This window comes from Macaca mulatta, chromosome 15, assembly GCF_049350105.2.
Source record: "Macaca mulatta isolate MMU2019108-1 chromosome 15, T2T-MMU8v2.0, whole genome shotgun sequence".
Lineage (NCBI taxonomy): Eukaryota > Metazoa > Chordata > Mammalia > Primates > Cercopithecidae > Macaca > Macaca mulatta.
In genome coordinates, this window is record NC_133420.1 from 43,197,369 (window position 1) to 43,216,206 (window position 18,838).

An 18,838-nucleotide genomic window follows, 5' to 3' on the forward strand; every position below is an offset into this window, starting at 1 on the left:
ATTGGTTTGAAAGGAGAGAACATGCCAAGTCTCCTTTTTTATAATAATCTTCATTCAGTGGCCTTACCTACATTACAGACCCACACATTGTTAGTTAAGGAGCTAATTTCAATGAGAAAGCATGCTCAAAAGAAGGTTGGGTGTTTTTTGTTTCTTTGTTTTTGGGTTTGTTTTTTTTTTTGGTTTTTGTTTGTTTTGTTTCTGGGGGGGGTTGTTTATTTTTTTGTTTGTTTGTTTGTTTTTGGTCTAACTAGGAGAAGATGCCCTAAATATATATTACAGGAATAGTTGGTAAAGTGTCAATAAGAATATAATTAGAATGTGGTGGGTATGTGGATAGGACCTTCTTGGTTAAATGCACTATGCTTTCTCAGTCTTTAGGCCCCTGATCAGTCATATAGAAATGTTTCCCAGTTCAATTTTCTTTGCCGCAATTCCTCTCTAAGTTTTGCAAAGGCTTTCTGTCATGAAGAAGGAGATGGTCAGTTGGGATCATGTTGATGCATTCTATCATTAGGATAAAATCTTTCCAGAAAAAAGTTAGAAACCTTCTTATAGGCTGAGCAATCCAAGCACCACCACTAATTGACATAAACAACTAACTTACAATGTGCAAATATAAGAACATCATGGGCATAGGGAAGTGTCAATTTCTAAATGACATGTTAAAAAACAAATATCAGCCGGGCACGGTGGCTCATGACTGTAATCCTAGCAATGTGGGAGGTCAAGGCAGGTGGATTGCCTGAACTCAGGAGTTTGGGACGAGCCTGGGGAACACGGAGAAACACTATCTCTACTAAAAAAAAGAAAATACAAAAAATTAGCTGGGCATGGCAGCATGCACCTGTAATCCCAGCTACTTGGGAGGCTAAGGCAGGAGGATCGCTTGAACCTGGGGGATGGAGGTTGCAGTGAGCCGAGATCACGTCATTGCACCCCAGCCTGGACAACAGAGCAAGACTCCTTCTCAGAAAATAAATAAATAAATAAATAGCTCTTCAATTATCATTTGAACTTTACTCAGGTGCATTCCCTAATTAAAGAAAACCATGAATGACTTCATATCATGTGTAGATCACTTTCACATGCCTCCATGGCATTGTTTTAGTGAATATTATAACTGCCATTTCTTCCTGTCTTTATTTAGTTTCTCAACTGCCTCTGACAAGTCCCCTTTTCTCCGCTGCCTGATTGCCCCTACCGGTGAATAGCTCTGAGATAGATGAATAAGATAACTTGGCAAAGTGAGAACTGCTTCATGGTAGCATATTCTCCTCCATATTCTGTTCCCATCTAATTCTTCTCACTATTTAAGTCTCAGTTTAAATTTTACTCTCCCTTTCCCATAAGCTATGCCCCACCTTTCTCTTGACCATTCCTTTTTATTTTCAAACCCCATAGGCAGTTATACACTATACCACAAAACAAATCCTATACATTCTTTCTTGCTTTGCTCCTTAAGTACTGAATGGATTATTCCATTTTCTTCTTAATTCTATTGTTAACTGCCCTGATGGTATATATACACTTGGTCTTATATTTATTTCTCCCACCCTCAGACCTCTGTAAAAATGCTCTAAGTACTTGTTGATTGGAGAAGACATCAGAGGCTCTCGGACATCCTTTCTGAGCTGTGAATTTCAGTTTAGACAACTGGTTCAGGAATATTCTGTCAGGCTCTTCTAAAAACTGGACTTTTGAAGGTTTTGGAAATAAATCAAGGAGCCGGGAAACTGAGGTGCAGAGGAGTAGACTGAATGCTATGCTGACAGTCACATAACTAGTAAGAAACTCTACTGGAATTAAAACTCAGTTTGCCTCCTAGAGTCATCCTTTATATTAACCTCTACCTCTCATGACAGAAGAGAATCAGCAGATGGTGTGAAAATCAGTTTTGAAGATCAATAATAAGAGGCAAGAGTTACTGAACATCTACCGGGACTAGGGCCTTTATAACACTGTAATAATTCATTCAGAGGACTTTGTAAATACTGAAGGAATTACTGAATACACAAATAACTTCTACATCATTCTTTTAACCCTGTCATTAGCAATTATGATCTTCACTACACAGAAAGTGAAATAAGGCAAAGAAAAGTTACATAACTTATCCAAGGGACCAGAGCTACAGCCAAGATACTAACCTGTGTCTCTTTCATTTCAATATTTTACCTTTTTCTCTCTATTTTTCTGTCTCCTTAAATTTCCAGAAGTTGAATAGTGAGTGAAATCATTCCTTCAAGTGGCAAAGTTCTTCTAGAGACCATTTTATGTTTTTACAAGGGTATGTAATGAAAGATTATCAGGAGAGCTTCAAATACAGGGAAATAAAATCAAAATTCACTTGGAATTACAGATATTCAATATATTCAATAGTAGATACTCATAATTTTTTTCTTCATCTTTGCTTGTAGAAAATAATTCTTTCGAGAAGATCAGGGACAACGGATTTGAAGTCTACTTTGTGCTTCTAAATCCCCAATTCTGCTGAGAGTGAGACACCCCAGAACCGTAGAACTCCAGCAGCACCCAGCCAAACCCACCTCCACCATGGGGGCCATGACTCGGCTGTCGGCAGGTGTCCTTCTTGCTTTGCTTGCCCTCCTTACCGAAGGTGGGGTCCTCAAGAAGGTCATCCGGCACAAGCGACAGAGTGGGGTGAACATCACCCTGCCAGAGGAGAACCAGCCAGTGGTGTTTAACCACGTCTACAACATCAAGCTGCCAGTGGGATCCCAGTGTTCGGTGGATCTGGAGTCAGCCAGTGGGGAGAAAGACCTGGCCCCACCTTCAGAGCCCAGCGAAAGCTTCCAGGAGCACACAGTGGATGGGGAAAACCAGATTGTGTTCACACATCGCATCAACATCCCCCGCCGGGCCTGTGGCTGTGCCGCAGCGCCTGATGTTAAGGAGCTGCTGAGCAGACTGGAGGAGCTGGAGAACCTGGTGTCTTCCCTGAGGGAGCAATGTGCTGCAGGAGCAGGCTGCTGTCTCCAGTCTGCCATAGGTATGAGCTGGCGACCGGCCCAGTCCCACACTGTGCAAATACGGAGAAATGAAGAGCATAGCCGCATCCATCACTTGCTTCCAAAGTGGGCTCACTAGAAAACTAGCTTCCCAGAGTGTTCATTACAAAGAGATTTTATGTTCAAATAAATGTGGACACTGCAGCCATCTCTCTCCTGCTTGGAGGAGTCATGGCGACAACTGCTTCTCAGAGGAATTTTCAGGCTTCTGATAAACCCTGCTTTGAAAAACCCTATTTCACCTTAATTATAAGTTTCTAAAACGTATTTGACCATGAAATCTACCCACTTTCTACCCCAAAACCTATGAGTACGCCATGAAATTTCTCCCCAGAGAGCACTCTCTGATAGGTATTGGTGTGGCCCCATCACCTCATTGTACAAATAGAGAAACTGAGGCCTGGAAGGAGGATGGGATTCCTGAAGGTCCTCCAATAAGGAGTTAAGTTCCTCACATTTCAGTATTCTTACAAATGCACAGTGCTGCCTGTGATAGTGCTGAGTCTATAAGAATTAGAAAAAAAGTTCCAATTTAATAGCAATTATAATGATTACAATCATATAAGCTACCTCTGTGTAACAGGCACTGTTGTATTATCTCATTTAATCCTCCCAACAGCCCTTTAATAAGGTTAGATAAGGGAAAGATAAGTCCTCTTCTGCAGATCAAAGAAATGAGACTCAAAGGGATTAACCCACTGGCACAAGATGACACAAAGAGCAATAAGAGATAGGGGCTTTGACCGAGTGCAGTGGCTCACACCTGTAATCCCAGCACTTTGGGAGGCTGAGGTGGGCGGATAACCTGAGGTCAGGAGTTCAAGACCAGCCTGGCCTACATGGTGAAACCCCATCTCCACTAAAAATACAAAATTAGTCGGCTGTGGTGGTACATGCCTGTAATTCCAGCTACTCAGGAGGCTGAGGCAGAAGAATCACTTGAAACCAAGAGGCAGAAGTTGCAGTGAGCTGAGATCATGCCATTGCACTCCAGCTTAGGTGACGAGAGCGAAACACCATCCAAAAAAAAGAGAGAGAGGGAGAGAGACAGAGAGAGAAATAGGGACTTTGCATGTGCCTGTGTGTCTCCAGAGCTCATACTCTCCCATGGATGCCCTGTTTCCACATGCATCTTATTTCAAGGAATTTTGCTGCTTTGGAATTATGTCTTTATCTCCAATAACTAAAGTTGATAAAGCTATGAGTTTCAACAACTTCAAATCAGAGCTGAAAATCTGTGTCCACCACTCAGAAAAAATGTTCTTCAACAATTATTTCAAGAGTAAACCTGGCTGGCCACAGTGGCTCACGCCTGTGATCCCAGCACTTTGGGAGGCCGAGGGGGGCGGATCACCTGAGGTCAGGAGTTCAACACTAGCCTGGCCACGGTGAAACCCTGTCTCTACTAAAAGTACAAAAAATTAGCCGGGCATGGTGGTGCACGCCTGTAATCCCAGCTACTCGGGAGGCTGCGGCAGGAGAATCGCTTAAACCCATTTGAAAACATTTTCTTTAGGCATAAGTTAGTTTATCTTCCACTTCTGCCAACTCCCTGGAAAAATGCAGATGAGAATACACAGCAGGAGTCATGCTAAGTAGTCAGTTAAAACGATTATTTAGAGCAGTGCTCTCTAATGAAAATATGAGTCATACATGTAATCTTAAATTTTCTAGCAGTCATGTGAAAGGAGAAACAGGTAAACATAATTTTAATCATCTCTTATTTAATTCAATGTAGCCAAAATATCAGTTTTTCAGCCTGAAATCAATATAAAAATTATTAATGGATATTTTTCAGTCTATTATTTCATACTATTTGGAATCTGATGTGTATTTTACACTTACAGAACATCTCAATTTAGACTAGCCACATTTCAATGCCTAATAACCACGTGTGGCCAAGGGCCACCATACTAGACAGTACAGACTTAGACTCTCACTTTACAAATCAGCTTTAAAAAAATTCTTACTTCCTGCTGTCAAGAAGGAGATAAAATATATTAATACAAGCTGTTTCTAGGTACAGAGAATATAGAGTGAATATATTCCAGTGCAGATTATTTAGAAGTGGGTTTTGTTTCTTCTCCTTAAGCTCCATGGAGATCAGACCAGTGACTTCTGCAAACTGAGCTAAGGCAATATTTAGGCCTCAAGGAGCTCGAGTAATGTCAACCTTGACCCCACATTCTCCAGGTTGACCTCCACTTAGCCTTCAGGATAGAAATAAATAAAAGATAAAGGCACGATACTTTTCTGGTGACAGAGCCAAACTGAAAGGTGTCCTTATAGAATTAGAAAGCCATTAGCTACCTCATTTTAGTTGTGGAAAATTAGAATGTTTTGGTTATATAAACCCACATACCAACTTGAGCCAACCTTCCACCAAAAACTTTGGAAAAGAAAACAGAAAAAAATAACAAGGACACAAGAGTGAGCTCTTAAGGGGTTCACTTAACTCGGATATTCCCCAGGGAAGTGGGCTATTGGCCCAACTTCATCTATAAGAAAACTAAGCTCCAGATAGTCTAAATCCCTTGCCAAATGTGGCATAGATATTGAATCAAAAAGTTAGAATTACATTCAGCTCAACAACTATTTCTTGGGAATCTTTTATGTGCCCGGCCTTGACCACGCACTAAAGAAATAGTAACATAGTGGCCAGGCATGGTGGCTCACGCCTGTAATCCCAGCACTTTGGGAGGCCAAGGCGGGCAGATAACAAGGTCAGGAGATCGAGACCAGCCTGGCTAACACGGTGAAACACCATCTCTACTAAAAACACAAAAAAATTGGCCCAGCGTGGTGATGGCCTCCTGTAGTCCCAGTTACTCAGGAGGCTGAGGCAGGAGAATGGCATGAACCAGGGAGGCAGAGCTTGCAGTGAGCAGAGATGGTGCCACTGCACTCCAGCCTGGGTGACAGAGCGAGACTCCGTCTCAAAAAAAACAAACAAACAAACAAAATATATATATAGTAACACAGCCCAGCCTAATGTATGACTCATAATCATCATAGAAATAGTAAGACTTCTTGAAAATGTGACAAAAACTATGAATACACTCCCCAGGGGTGGAAATACACACACACACTCACACACACACACCCCTATGCATAATCACACACTGTTTTGGCATACAAGCCTATAATTTTGGGGAGTTCAGGTTATGAATTCCTACCTGGTATAACTGGATGTGAGTCTCATCTGATTTCACACACTACAACAAATGGTTCTCAAGCCAGATGGAGCCTGAGGATGCAACCATCCTTCAGCTGAATTTGAATCTGGGTGCCCTGGGTAGATGCCGAGAAATGTGGCTGTTTAAGCCTGGCTGAGAACTTCTGTTTCTTTTGTTGCAGGCCGCGTGGACACCAGGCCCTTCTGCAGCGGTCGGGGCAACTTCAGCACTGAAGGATGTGGCTGTGTCTGCGAACCTGGCTGGAAAGGCCCCAACTGCTCTGAGCCCGAATGTCCAGGCAACTGTAACCTTCGAGGCCAGTGCATTGATGGGCAGTGCATCTGTGACGAGGGCTTCACGGGTGAGGACTGCAGCCAGCTTGCTTGCCCCGGCGACTGCAATGACCAGGGCAAGTGCGTGAATGGAGTCTGCATCTGTTTTGAAGGCTACGCCGGGGCTGACTGCAGCCGGGAAATCTGCCCGGTGCCCTGCAGTGAGGAGCACGGCACGTGTGTAGATGGCTTGTGTGTGTGCCACGAAGGCTTTGCAGGTGATGACTGCAACAAGCCTCTGTGTCTCAACAATTGCTACAACCGTGGGCGATGCGTGGAGAATGAGTGCGTGTGTGATGAGGGTTTCACGGGTGAAGACTGCAGTGAGCTCATCTGCCCCAATGACTGCTTCGACCGGGGCCGCTGCATCAATGGCACCTGCTACTGCGAAGAAGGCTTCACAGGTGAAGACTGCGGGAAACTCACCTGCCCGCATGCCTGCCATGGCCAGGGCCGGTGCGAGGAGGGGCAGTGCGTATGCGATGAGGGCTTTGCCGGTGTGGATTGCAGCGAGAAGAGGTGTCCTGCTGACTGTCACAATCGTGGCCGCTGTGTAGACGGGCAGTGTGAGTGTGATGATGGTTTCACGGGAGCTGACTGTGGGGAGCTCAAGTGTCCCAATGGCTGCAGTGGCCATGGCCGCTGTGTCAATGGGCAGTGTGTGTGTGATGAGGGCTATACTGGGGAAGACTGCAGCCAGCTACGGTGCCCCAATGACTGTCACAGTCGGGGCCGCTGTGTCCAGGGCAAATGTGTATGTGAGCAAGGCTTCAAGGGCTATGACTGCAGTGACATGAGCTGCCCCAATGACTGTCACCAGCACGGCCGCTGTGTGAATGGCATGTGTGTTTGTGATGACGGCTACACAGGTGAAGACTGCCGGGATCGCCAGTGCCCCCGGGACTGCAGCAACAGGGGCCGCTGTGTGGACGGACAGTGCGTCTGTGAGGACGGCTTCACCGGCCCTGACTGCGCAGAACTCTCCTGTCCAAATGACTGCCATGGCCGGGGTCGCTGTGTGAACGGGCAGTGTGTGTGCCATGAAGGATTCATGGGCAAAGATTGCAAGGAGCAAAGATGTCCCAGTGACTGTCATGGCCAGGGCCGCTGCATGGACGGCCAATGCATCTGCCACGAGGGCTTCACAGGCCTGGACTGTGGCCAGCGCTCCTGCCCCAGTGACTGCAGCAACTTAGGACAATGCGTCTCAGGCCGCTGCATCTGCAACGAGGGCTACGCCGGAGAAGACTGCTCAGAGGGTGAGTCCCAGGGTGCAGACCAGCGTGATGGCTGTAATGGAGTGGACTCCTAGTATGGGTTGGAAAACTATGTTTATATTTATAAACATACATACACACTGATTCTTTGCACATATTAATATATCCATTTAGACACACACCCATAATGACTCTTTAAGGGGGCCCTGTCATTCAGTTGTTACAAGGTGACCTATTTAAGGGCTGAAGGGCTCAGAGAGGTTATATAATTGTCCCAGGGACACATAGCTGACACATCACAGAGCTGCTATTCGAGTCTACCTAACTCATCTACATAGAGTTTAACATGTAGTGTTCAAGATGAGGTAGATAAAGGGATAACCTCTCTTTTGCTAAATGTCAACTTTATTTCCTACTCTCCACTGACATCAAACCAACAGTAAAAAAGTCTCTCTATTTGGATGGACGTAAAAATTCAGCCAAATTGAATATGCAGTGAGATTACATAAAAACAACTGTTTCAAATGCATACTCAGCTAAAGACTAAATGCCTATTATCTGCAAGATTGACCTGTCTTTTAATTGTCTTTTGTAACTAGTTTTGGTTTTTTGTTTGTTTCGTTTTTTTAATCCTAAAGCTCCTATCCTTAAAAGGGCACTATTTCTGGCAGTTGGTAAGGGTCCTGGTACATAGTAAGGGCTGAGGAAACCCTGGTTAAATGAAAACACAGGAGAGAAATATAATGTTCATGTTTAATGAGTGTCTTCTTTGTGCTTCTCTCATCCTCCCATATTATAATTGTCATAATGGAGAATCTTTGCCTTTACTAAAGTTATTGGAATCTAGACATAAATAAATGGCTTTGTGTTCAGTGCGGCCCAAGCAGGGAAGCCTGGTTGGAAAGAACACCAGGCTGGCAGGGAGGAGATATAAGTTCTAAACTTGATGAGGTGAGCAAGCTTGGTCAAGTCATTCTGCCTTACTTACCTCTATAAAATAAGGAATTAGACCAGATGAACCCAAAATACCCTCCCAGTGCTAGGGACATGTAACTCAAAGTTCAGAGCAGGGAGTCAGGCTCAGACTGCACTTTCCCATGCCAACAGCCTGCATCTGAACTAAGACTCAGGGAGCAGAGAAAGTTGGAGAGGCCAAAACACCAAAGGGACTCCAGCCTGAAGGAAATGGACTAAGGAACAGCCACTACAGGTCTTAAGATGGATCACAGCAGGGGGTCCTTGATACTGTCTGCATTTTAGAGGCAGTGGAAGATCTTCAGACCTCTGTGGCTGACAGTGGAAGAGACAGGTCAAGAGAAACAAACCTAGAGAGATTTTATAGGGCATATTGTTGACACCAGATGTCCTTTCTTATTCCTGCCAGTGTCTCCTCCCAAAGACCTCATCGTGACAGAAGTGACGGAAGAGACGGTCAACCTGGCCTGGGACAATGAGATGCGGGTCACAGAGTACCTTGTCGTGTACACGCCCACCCACGAGGGCGGCCTGGAAATGCAGTTCCGTGTGCCTGGGGACCAGACGTCTACCATCATCCGGGAGCTGGAGCCTGGTGTGGAGTACTTTATCCGTGTATTTGCCATCCTGGAGAACAAGAAGAGCATTCCTGTCAGTGCCAGGGTGGCCACGTGTGAGTGAGCATAACTCTTTAGGGTAGCCTCACCTGACCTCAGCCCACCCAGTATATAACCCTCCCTTGCCACGGCCCCCTACAATCCCATAGTTGTTCTTTATAGTTATACCAAATAAGAGCCTAGAATTAAGTCCATAGAATCATTTCTTAAAGAAATCCCTCGTTTTCCATGAAATCTTTCTCCTTGCTCTCCTGTATACTTCCTGCCAGAGAAAATCATTACAAGTAACATTTAGCAAGTGTTTACTATGTATCAGACTTTGTTGTAAGCAGTCTACATACTAGTACAAGAATGGTCATTTGGCCGGGCAGGCGTGGTGGCTCATGCCTGTAATCCTAGCACTTTGGGAGGCCAAAGCAAGTGGATCACCTGAGGTCACAAGTTCAAGACCAGCCTGGCCAACATGGTGAAACCCCATCTCTACTAAAAATACAAAAATTAGCCAGGCATGTTGGTGCATGCCTGTAATCCCAGCTACTCGGGAGACTGAGGCGGAGAATAGCTTGAAACCAGGAGGCAGAAGTTGCAGTGAGCTGAGATCATGCCACTGCACTCCAGCCTGGGCGACAGAATGAGACTTTGTCTCAAGAAAAAAAAAAAAAGAGTCCTCATTATATGAGTTAGTATATGTATGAAATAGGATCTATTGTTAACTCCATTTTACGGATGAGGAAACTGAGACTACATGGTTAAGCATCTTATCCCAAATCATGCGGTTAACAAGGAGTAGAGGCAAAACTTTAACCCTGGCAGTCCTGGCAGTCCTGGCAGGTTTATGTTCTTAACCACTCTATTACTTTTCAGTGGAGCTCACTGACTATTTTTTTTAAGTGGAAACATTCTGGTTTATGAGTTTAGCATCATTATAATTATCTTCATATCTGAAAAGCAAGCTCTGGCTAGAAATCGACACTTTCTTGCTTAATAATAACATTGGCTGCCATTTATTCAACTTGCTCTGTGTGCCACGAACCAGGCCCAGCAGTCTACACATTGCAGTGGAGTATATCACTCACACCTCAATGCATTCCCAAGAAGTAGACATATTTACCTTCTTTTTCCAGGTGAAGAAACTCAGGCTTAGAGCATTGTGTGCAATTTGCTCAAGTTCACATTAATAGTAGAGCTTAGATTCTAACCCCAAGTCTGTCTGATTCCAAAGCCTGTGTTCATTTTAGACTTAACCATATGAAATTGCCAAAATTAATCATGCCATTTATCCTAATAATAATTTTTATACAACCTCATAGTAGACCTCATCCCAGAAGAAGCTTTAAAAGGACTCCTGCTCTGGTTGTCAGCCCCTGACTGTTGCAGACATCCAGTCTGGTTTAGTGGAATCGTGGCTGTGTTGCCCAACCACACACCTGCCCTATCCTTATGTTCTATTTGTGTTGTTACTTACAGACTTGCCTGCACCTGAAGGCCTGAAATTCAAGTCTATCAAGGAGACATCTGTGGAAGTGGAGTGGGATCCTCTAGATATCGCTTTTGAAACCTGGGAGATCATCTTCCGGAATATGGTAAGGAATACAAAAGAGCAGATCCGTTTGATCTCAAGAATTTGAAAGATGACCAAAGGGTTCTGAAGACTTCTGTATCAACTCATTTTCCTCAGTTTTTCGTGGAGGACAAGGCTCTAATTAGCATGTTTTGTGTTTGCATCTATATTTTAAGGGATGTTGGTTTTCCCCTGATTTTAGTAAGTCAGTAAGTTTAGCACTTAGGGCTGATACCCTAGACAAAGAGAAGTTGTCACCTCAAGGTTCCAATTGTCCTCATCACCTTGGGAATCTCTACTCAGATGCAAAGAAGAGAAGAAATGGTCTCTCCCTCAAACTACAGTACATCTCAGATTTGAGCAACGCTTCTCTCCAGACCCAAATGTACACGTGAGGGAGGGAACTTGTTCTCTGAATTTAAGCCCAGGCTCTGCCACCAACTAGCTGTGTGACTTTGCAACAATCACCCTGCTGCTCTGATGCTGGCCTCAGTCTACCAAAGGAGGGATTGAGCTTGTGCCTTCAGAATTCCTTTGGCTCTCACATTCTGTCATTTGACTTGCACGACAAAGGGGTAAATGTTTACAAGAGGGAGAAACAAACTAGAGAAATGTCTTTATCATCTCTGTATCCTCTGTAGCTCACCTACTGATCTGATGCATAGTAAGTGCCTAATGAATAGATGAAAGAATAAAAGAGGAATGAATGAATGCAGAGTGAATGAGTCACATAAATTAAGAGACTGACACCTCCCCTAAGTCTTACTAAGCTGCCTCTATCTCTCAGAATAAAGAAGATGAGGGAGAGATCACCAAAAGCCTGAGGAGGCCAGAGACCTCTTACCGGCAAACTGGCCTGGCTCCTGGGCAAGAGTATGAGATATCTCTGCACATAGTGAAAAACAATACCCGGGGCCCTGGCCTGAAGAGGGTGACCACCACACGTGAGTATCACCTTTAATACTTATAGAATGATAAGGCTGATTGTACCTCATAGCGCCTCCTGGTTGAGAAAGTGCCTTCTCATATAGCATCTGTATCATTTAACTTTTGCTACATTTTTAAAAGTCCAGATACAGTGGTTTAAAATAACAATTCTTTGCATGTTGGTGATTTGGGTTTGGGCTCAGCTGAGCAGTTTATCTGTTCTTGGCTGCACTCCTCATATATCTGTGTGCTTTAGGGGTGGATTGGCCTAGGATGACCTTAGCCAAGATGGTGTCTTTTTGTTTCGCAGGATCTCTCATTCTCCAGGATGCTGGTCCTGTTCACACAGCTATTGAACAGGTTCAAAATTGGCATTATATCACTTCTATCAAAGCACATCCCATGGCCAGTTTATATTTAAGGAATAGAGAAACAGATACATCTCTTGATGAAAGGAATTTCAAAATCGCCTTTCAAAGGGGCGTGACTACCTGAAGATAATTAAGCCCATTGCTAACAATCTACCATATGGCTAGTTTAATATTAGCACCCAGTTCTAGGACAGAGGAAGGGAAAATATTAATGTTAAGGCTTAAAGAAGCTCAATGACTTTAACATCATATAGGTAACACTATCAGGGGCATAACTTTAAGCCAGGGTAAGTTTTATAACTTTAACCCCATTTCCACTAACATTGACTAGGCTCTGGTTTATGCAGAATGTTAATTCCATCTCTTCAATGGGAACCTAAATAAAATTTCATTCAGTACTAATGATGTCAGAACTTCTTGGGAGTAGAATAGGATTTAGCAGTACTAGATCATTTGGTGAGAAAAAGACCTGAATTTGGAGTTGCTCCAACAGGAAGCGACTTTTTTTTTCCTTTTTTTCTGTCACCCAGGCTGGGGTGCAGTGGTGCAATCTCAGCTCACTGCAACCTCTGCCTCCTGGATTCAAGTGGTTCTTCTGTCTTAGTCTCCCAGTTAGCTGGGATTACAGGCTCCCGCCACCACACCTGACTAATTTTTTTGTATTTTAGTAGAGAGGGGGTTTCAGCATGTTGGCCAGGCTGGTTTCCAACTCCTGACCTCAAGTGATCCACCCACCTCAGCCTCTTAAAGTGCTAGGATTACAGATGTGAGCCACCGTGCCAGGCCGCAATGTTTTAAAAAGAAAAACGTACATAATTTTGCACTTCCATATAGGAAAACCTCTTTATTTTCTTCAAGATAACATATGCGCCAACTCTTTAAGTAATTGACTCTTCTTGGCAGGGGTTGTTGGAAAAATTAAATCAGTTGCTAATGACAAGAAAGAACATCTTGCGTTTAAATATTTGCACATTTTGCCTAGCTCAGAGCCAATTCAAAGAATTTTCTCTTCCATAAGTAAGTGTTTTCCATCATCCTGACAACATCACTCTGTGGTAGGTAGAAAAGCAGGTACCAACAGGAAAAAAAAAATCATTAGATCACCAGAAAGACAAAGAAAAGACAAAGCAAATGCTTAGTTGCTATGGAGGAGGTACACTGACAATACAAAAGACTTTTTTTTTCACTGCTCTTTTCTTTTTTATCTAAATTTGGGAATTGTCTGCTTTATTTCTTCTTATTTTAGATTTTTTAAAATCTAAATTTGAGAATCGTCTGCTTTATTTCTTCTTATTTTAGAACAAACATTCCAACATTTGAAGTTGCATAATCATATAAATTTCAACATAGGGGGACAGATATTTACCTGTTTATTTTGTATTTTTAGTACAGACAGGATTTCACCATGTTGGCCGGCCACTGTGGCCGGCCGCAATTTACCACATATACCTGAAACCTTTGAACCTTTAACCTTTTTTCCAGATTTAAAGGGCCTTAAATTTCCAGTTCAAAACACATTTGGCTCCTTCTGTCTGGCATCTATATCAAGGTGGTATTATATTTACTTTTGAGGTCGATATTTTTGAAAGGTGTTGTCATGTAAAGGGGAAAAGGAGGGGCTTTGGATTCAATGAGTTCTGAGTTTGAATTTCATCTTTACCATTCACCATCACCTTGGAAAAATCTATTTCTTTAAGCTCCAGATCCAACAGCTGAAAAATGGGTTTACAGTATCCTCCTTGTGAGGTTGTCATAAGACTCAAGACATAAATAACAAAGCACCATGTTTGCACCTGATAAGTACAGAGCATTGTTAGTTTCTGCTATTCAAGGGCCCCAAATCTAGGGGGACATCAGTGTCCTTGACCGAATCTCCACTTCTTTAATGTAAGGGGACTAAGGAAGGCAGTAGGTACGGTTTGAGTGCTTGCTAGCACCTATAATGACATAGAGCAGGCAGCTTCTGTCCTTTTTTGTGGCATCATTTTCATTGTGCATTTTATATCATCTGTGAGCCGAGACTGATGTATCAACACCTAGACTTCAAAAACAGACTCTGCAGTTTTCTCACAATCAGCTGTGAATTATTCTTCCTTTTCATTCGCCATATAAAGCCAATTTCCTGTCACTTGTTATTGTTTACTGAACAAACGCTGAAAACACAAACATGAAGAAGAAGAAGACGACGATGACGAGGAAGAAGAAGAAGAAGAAGAAGAAGAAGAAGAGGAAGAAGAAGAAGAAGACGACAACGATGACGAGGAAGAAGAAGAAGAAGAAGAAGAAGAGGAAGAAGAAGAAGAAGAAGAGGAAGAAGAAGAAGAAGAAGAAGAAGAAGAAGAAGAAGAAGAAGAAGAAGAAGAAGAAGAAGAAGAAGAAGAAGAAGAAGACAACGATGACGAGGAAGAAGAAGAAGAAGAAGAAGAAGAAGAAGAAGAAGAAGAAGAAGAAGAAGAAGAAGAAGAAGAAGAAGAAGAAGAAGAAGGAGAAGGAGAAGGAGAAGGAGAAGGAGAAGGAGAAGGAGAGGGAGAGGGAGAGGGAGAGGGAGAGGGAGAGGGAGAGGGAGAGGGAGAGGGAGAGGGAGAGGGAGAGGGAGAGGGAGAGGGAGAAGAAGAAGAAGAAGAAGAAGAAGAAGAAGAAGAAGAAGAAGAAGAAGAAGAAGAAGAAGAAGAAGAAGAAGAAGAAGAAGAAGAAGAAGAAGGGGAAGGGGAAGGAGAGGGAGGGGAAGGAGAAGCAGAAGGGGAAGAAGAAGGGAAGAAGAAGAAGAGGAGGAAGAAGAGGAGGAAGAAGAGGAAGAAGAAGAGGAGGAGAAGGAGGAGGAAGAGGAAGAGGAAGGAGAAGGAGAGGAAGAGGAAGAAGAAGAAGAAGAAGAAGAAGAAGAAGAAGAAGAAGAAGAAGAAGAAGAAGAAGAAGAAGAAGAAGAAGAAGGGGAAGGGGAAGGAGAGGGAGGGGAAGGAGAAGCAGAAGGGGAAGAAGAAGGGAAGAAGAAGAAGAGGAGGAAGAAGAGGAGGAAGAAGAGGAAGAAGAAGAGGAGGAGAAGGAGGAGGAAGAGGAAGAGGAAGGAGAAGGAGAGGAAGAGGAAGAAGAAGAAGAAGAAGAAGAAGAAGAAGAAGAAGAAGAAGAAGAAGAAGAAGAAGAAGAAGAAGAAGAAAGGAGAAGGAGAAGGAGGAGAAGAAGAAAAGAAGAAGAAGATTCACTGAATACCCAGAATGTGCCTGTCTCTATACTGGGAATTTAAAAAGACTCACTCTCTGAATGAATGAATAACCCCACCTAAATTGACTCAAACTGTACAGAAATCTGTTACAAAACAATGAGACAGATGTGATATTAGAATGCTCTTTAAGGACAGTAGCAGCCACAGGGAGGGAATACATGTTTACCTTACTGAAGCCGGGTTTAAGAAAGGCTTCTCATTAGGAGACAACATTTAAGTGGGATTTTGAAGGATGCATAGGAGATTTTTACAGGGAAGTGTGATCTTAGAAAGAAGAGAGAACAGCATGTACAGAGACCAGGTGGTGCCCAACAGCATAATGTGCTTCCAGAGCTCTGAGCATCTGTCAGAGTACAACAGATAGTGGGTGGGGCAGAAAAGGTCAAGAAGAGCATGCAAAGATAGGCACGGCTGGAAATAGCAATGACTTTCTTGCGTGAATTCCTTTTCATCAAAAATAACTTTTCATACACTGTCAAGACAGTCTACTGCCTCACTTTTCTGCTTTGTAATTCTGTTGGAAAAGTTTTGAACCATCCAGGAAGTTTTGCCTAATTAAAAATTTAAAGAGACCAAGTTCATTTTTTCAAATAAAGTATCCCCAAAGCATGTTTCCTCAACTTATGAGAACAGTAATAATACCAATAATGATAATAACAAAAGAACAACCTTTTTTTTTTTTCGTTTTCATGTGACTCCATGGGCCAGGCTTTGTGCTAGATGTTTTGCAAGCTTTATCTCTGTTAAGATTTGAAAAACAAAAAACAAAAACAAAAAACACTAGAGGTAGCTGCTATTATCCCTACTTATAGTTTATCAAACCAAAAACAGGTTCAGAAAGGTAAAATAAAGTCAAGCCGTTAGTATCTATCTAAGCATTCACCCACAGATCTGGAGAATTACAAAGTCCTCTCTGCTCAGCCTCAGGCACTGGCCCTAACCTCTGAAACCTCTCTGTCCTATGCCCATCATAGGCTTGGATGCCCCTAGCCAGATGGAGGTGAAAGATGTCACAGACACCACTGCTTTGATCACCTGGTTCAAGCCCCTGGCTGAGATAGACGGCATTGAGCTGACCTACGGCATCAAAGACGTGCCAGGCGACCGTACCACCATCGATCTCACAGAGGACGAGAATCAGTACTCCATCGGGAACCTGAAGCCCGACACTGAGTACGAGGTGTCCCTCATCTCCCGCAGAGGCGACATGTCAAGCAACCCAGCCAAAGAGACCTTCACAACAGGTAAAAGGCCTCTGCCTGTTAACAGATACAGTAAAGGAAAGATTGAAAGATTTCCATCCCACTCCATGTTGGGGTATCTTCCAGGCTCATTTTACAGTTAAAAAAAAAAGGAGTATTTCTACTCATGTAAATTTTAAAATATTGTAGCAATTTATTAATTAATTTTTCAAAAAAAATTCCAAATAACCTTCCAAAGCACTTTTGGGGCTGGGGGGCCTATATAGAAGATGCTGGTCAGATATTCTGAGACAAAAGTTCTGATTAAAATAAAGTTCAAATAAATATTTTTAAAGTAAAATACAGTATATGGAAAACATATATGACAAATGAGCCTCCTAACACCTTAGCCTATGGCATTATTTTAAAAGTTCGAAAGTGTCAATTTTTCATTCAGTAAATATTTTTTCGGAGCTCAGTAAGTACTTTGTGAATTATTAGAAATATGATGAGGAGGCTGGGTGTGGTGGCTCATGCCTGTAATCCCAGCACTCTGGCAGGCTGATGCAGGCAGATCACAAGATCAAGAGATCAAGACCGTCCTGGTCAACATGGCAAAACCCTGTCTCTACTAAAAATACAAAAATTGGGGTCGGGTGCAGTGGCTCACACCTGTAATCCCAGCACTCTGGGAGGCCGAGGCGGGCGGATCATGAGATCAGGAGATTGAGACCATACTGGCTAACACAGTGAAATCCCATCTCCACTAAAAATACAAAAAAAAAAATTGCCAGGCATGGTGGTGGGTGCCTGTAGTCCCAGCTACAGGCTGAGAGAGGAGAATCGCATGAACCCGGGAGGCAGAGCTTGCAGTGAGCCGAGATCGCGCCACTGCACTCCAACCTGGGTGACAGAGCGAGACTCCGTCTCAAAAATAAAAACAAAAATAAAAATAAATAAATTTTAAAAAATAACCGGGCATGGTGGTGTGCTCCTGTAATCCCAGCTACTCAGGAGGCTGAGGCAGGAGAATCACTTGAACCCGGGAAGCAGGGGTTGCAGTGAGCCGAGATCATGCCACTACACTCCAGCCTGGTGACAGAGGGAGACTCTATCTCAAAAAAATAAAGAAAGAAAGAAATATGATGAGAAAATGCAAAAGACCAGCTTTTACACGCATGAACTTATTTTTAAGTCTTTGCATTGTTCTTTAACCACAAAGTCTGAGAAAAACACAAATGACTAAAGTGTCGCACTCATCCGTAATAGGGAAAGGTGCCAAATCTGTAGCACTTGTTTAGATTTGCACATCAACTATGGGGACAGATGAATGTGCTGAGATTTTGTAATTTATCTCCAGTTCCAGGCACATTTCATATGTCAGCTTGGGCTATCAAAGACTCTTGCTCTCTTGTGACTGATATGTTCAATGCAAATGCTCCTTCTTCTCTCAAACAGGCCTCGATGCTCCCAGGAACCTTCGACGTGTTTCCCAGACAGATAACAGCATCACCCTGGAATGGAGGAATGGCAAAGCAGCTATTGACAGTTACAGAATTAAGTATGCTCCCATCTCTGGAGGGGACCACGCTGAGGTTGATGTTCCAAAGAGCCAACAAGCCACAACCAAAACCACACTCACAGGTGAGCTCTGCATCTCTGCAAGCCTGAGCCAGCCAGCCCTAGAGGGCCCTTAAAGGATGGGCACCTGCTCCCATGTGTCCCCATTTGCAATCCTCAGAAATAAGTCCAATTTCCAGAATTACTGCTTACTTGGATTGCAGCGAGTTCTTTTGTAAAACATTCTGAACATTGGTCGTCGCCTTCAGAGACCAACTCAAAGCCATTTTTATCATCCTCTGAAAGTCTTTCTGATTTCAGGATGAATCTCAACTTGCACATTCTCTCCTTAGGTCTGAGGCCAGGGACTGAATATGGGATTGGAGTTTCTGCTGTGAAGGAAGACAAGGAGAGCAATCCAGCGACCATCAACGCAGCCACAGGTGAGGCACACCTGGGATTCCCATCCCACTGAGCAGGTGCTGGGCAGATGAGACAGGGCCCATGTGGCCAAAACCTATTCAAAGAGAAAAAGTAGAAGCCCAGAGGAGAAAGGGCCCTGTAGTATCACCTAGCCCCAATGTCAAAATTCAAAAGGAACATAAGTGTGGTCCATCTGTGTGATGCCAACATCATCCCCTGTACGGAAAGGGAGACTGGGGATTTTTGTTGTTG

At 43.4% G+C, this 18,838-nt stretch overlaps 1 protein-coding gene across 10 annotated transcripts in view; it reads left to right on the forward strand.

Moving 5' to 3' along the window:
* Window positions 1-18,838, forward strand: part of TNC (tenascin C) — a 98,593-nt gene that overhangs the window by 24,312 nt on the left and 55,443 nt on the right. For all 10 annotated transcript variants that reach the window (XM_015116971.3, XM_015116973.3, XM_015116977.3 and 7 more), the window contains exons 2-9: window positions 2,418-3,010; window positions 6,387-7,796; window positions 9,139-9,402; window positions 10,814-10,929; window positions 11,695-11,851; window positions 16,397-16,666; window positions 18,062-18,247; window positions 18,517-18,606. In XM_015116971.3, coding sequence (XP_014972457.3) covers window positions 2,554-3,010; window positions 6,387-7,796; window positions 9,139-9,402; window positions 10,814-10,929; window positions 11,695-11,851; window positions 16,397-16,666; window positions 18,062-18,247; window positions 18,517-18,606 — 2,950 coding nt within the window. In that variant the 5' untranslated portion in view covers window positions 2,418-2,553. The remainder of the gene's footprint in view (window positions 1-2,417; window positions 3,011-6,386; window positions 7,797-9,138; window positions 9,403-10,813; window positions 10,930-11,694; window positions 11,852-16,396; window positions 16,667-18,061; window positions 18,248-18,516; window positions 18,607-18,838) is intronic.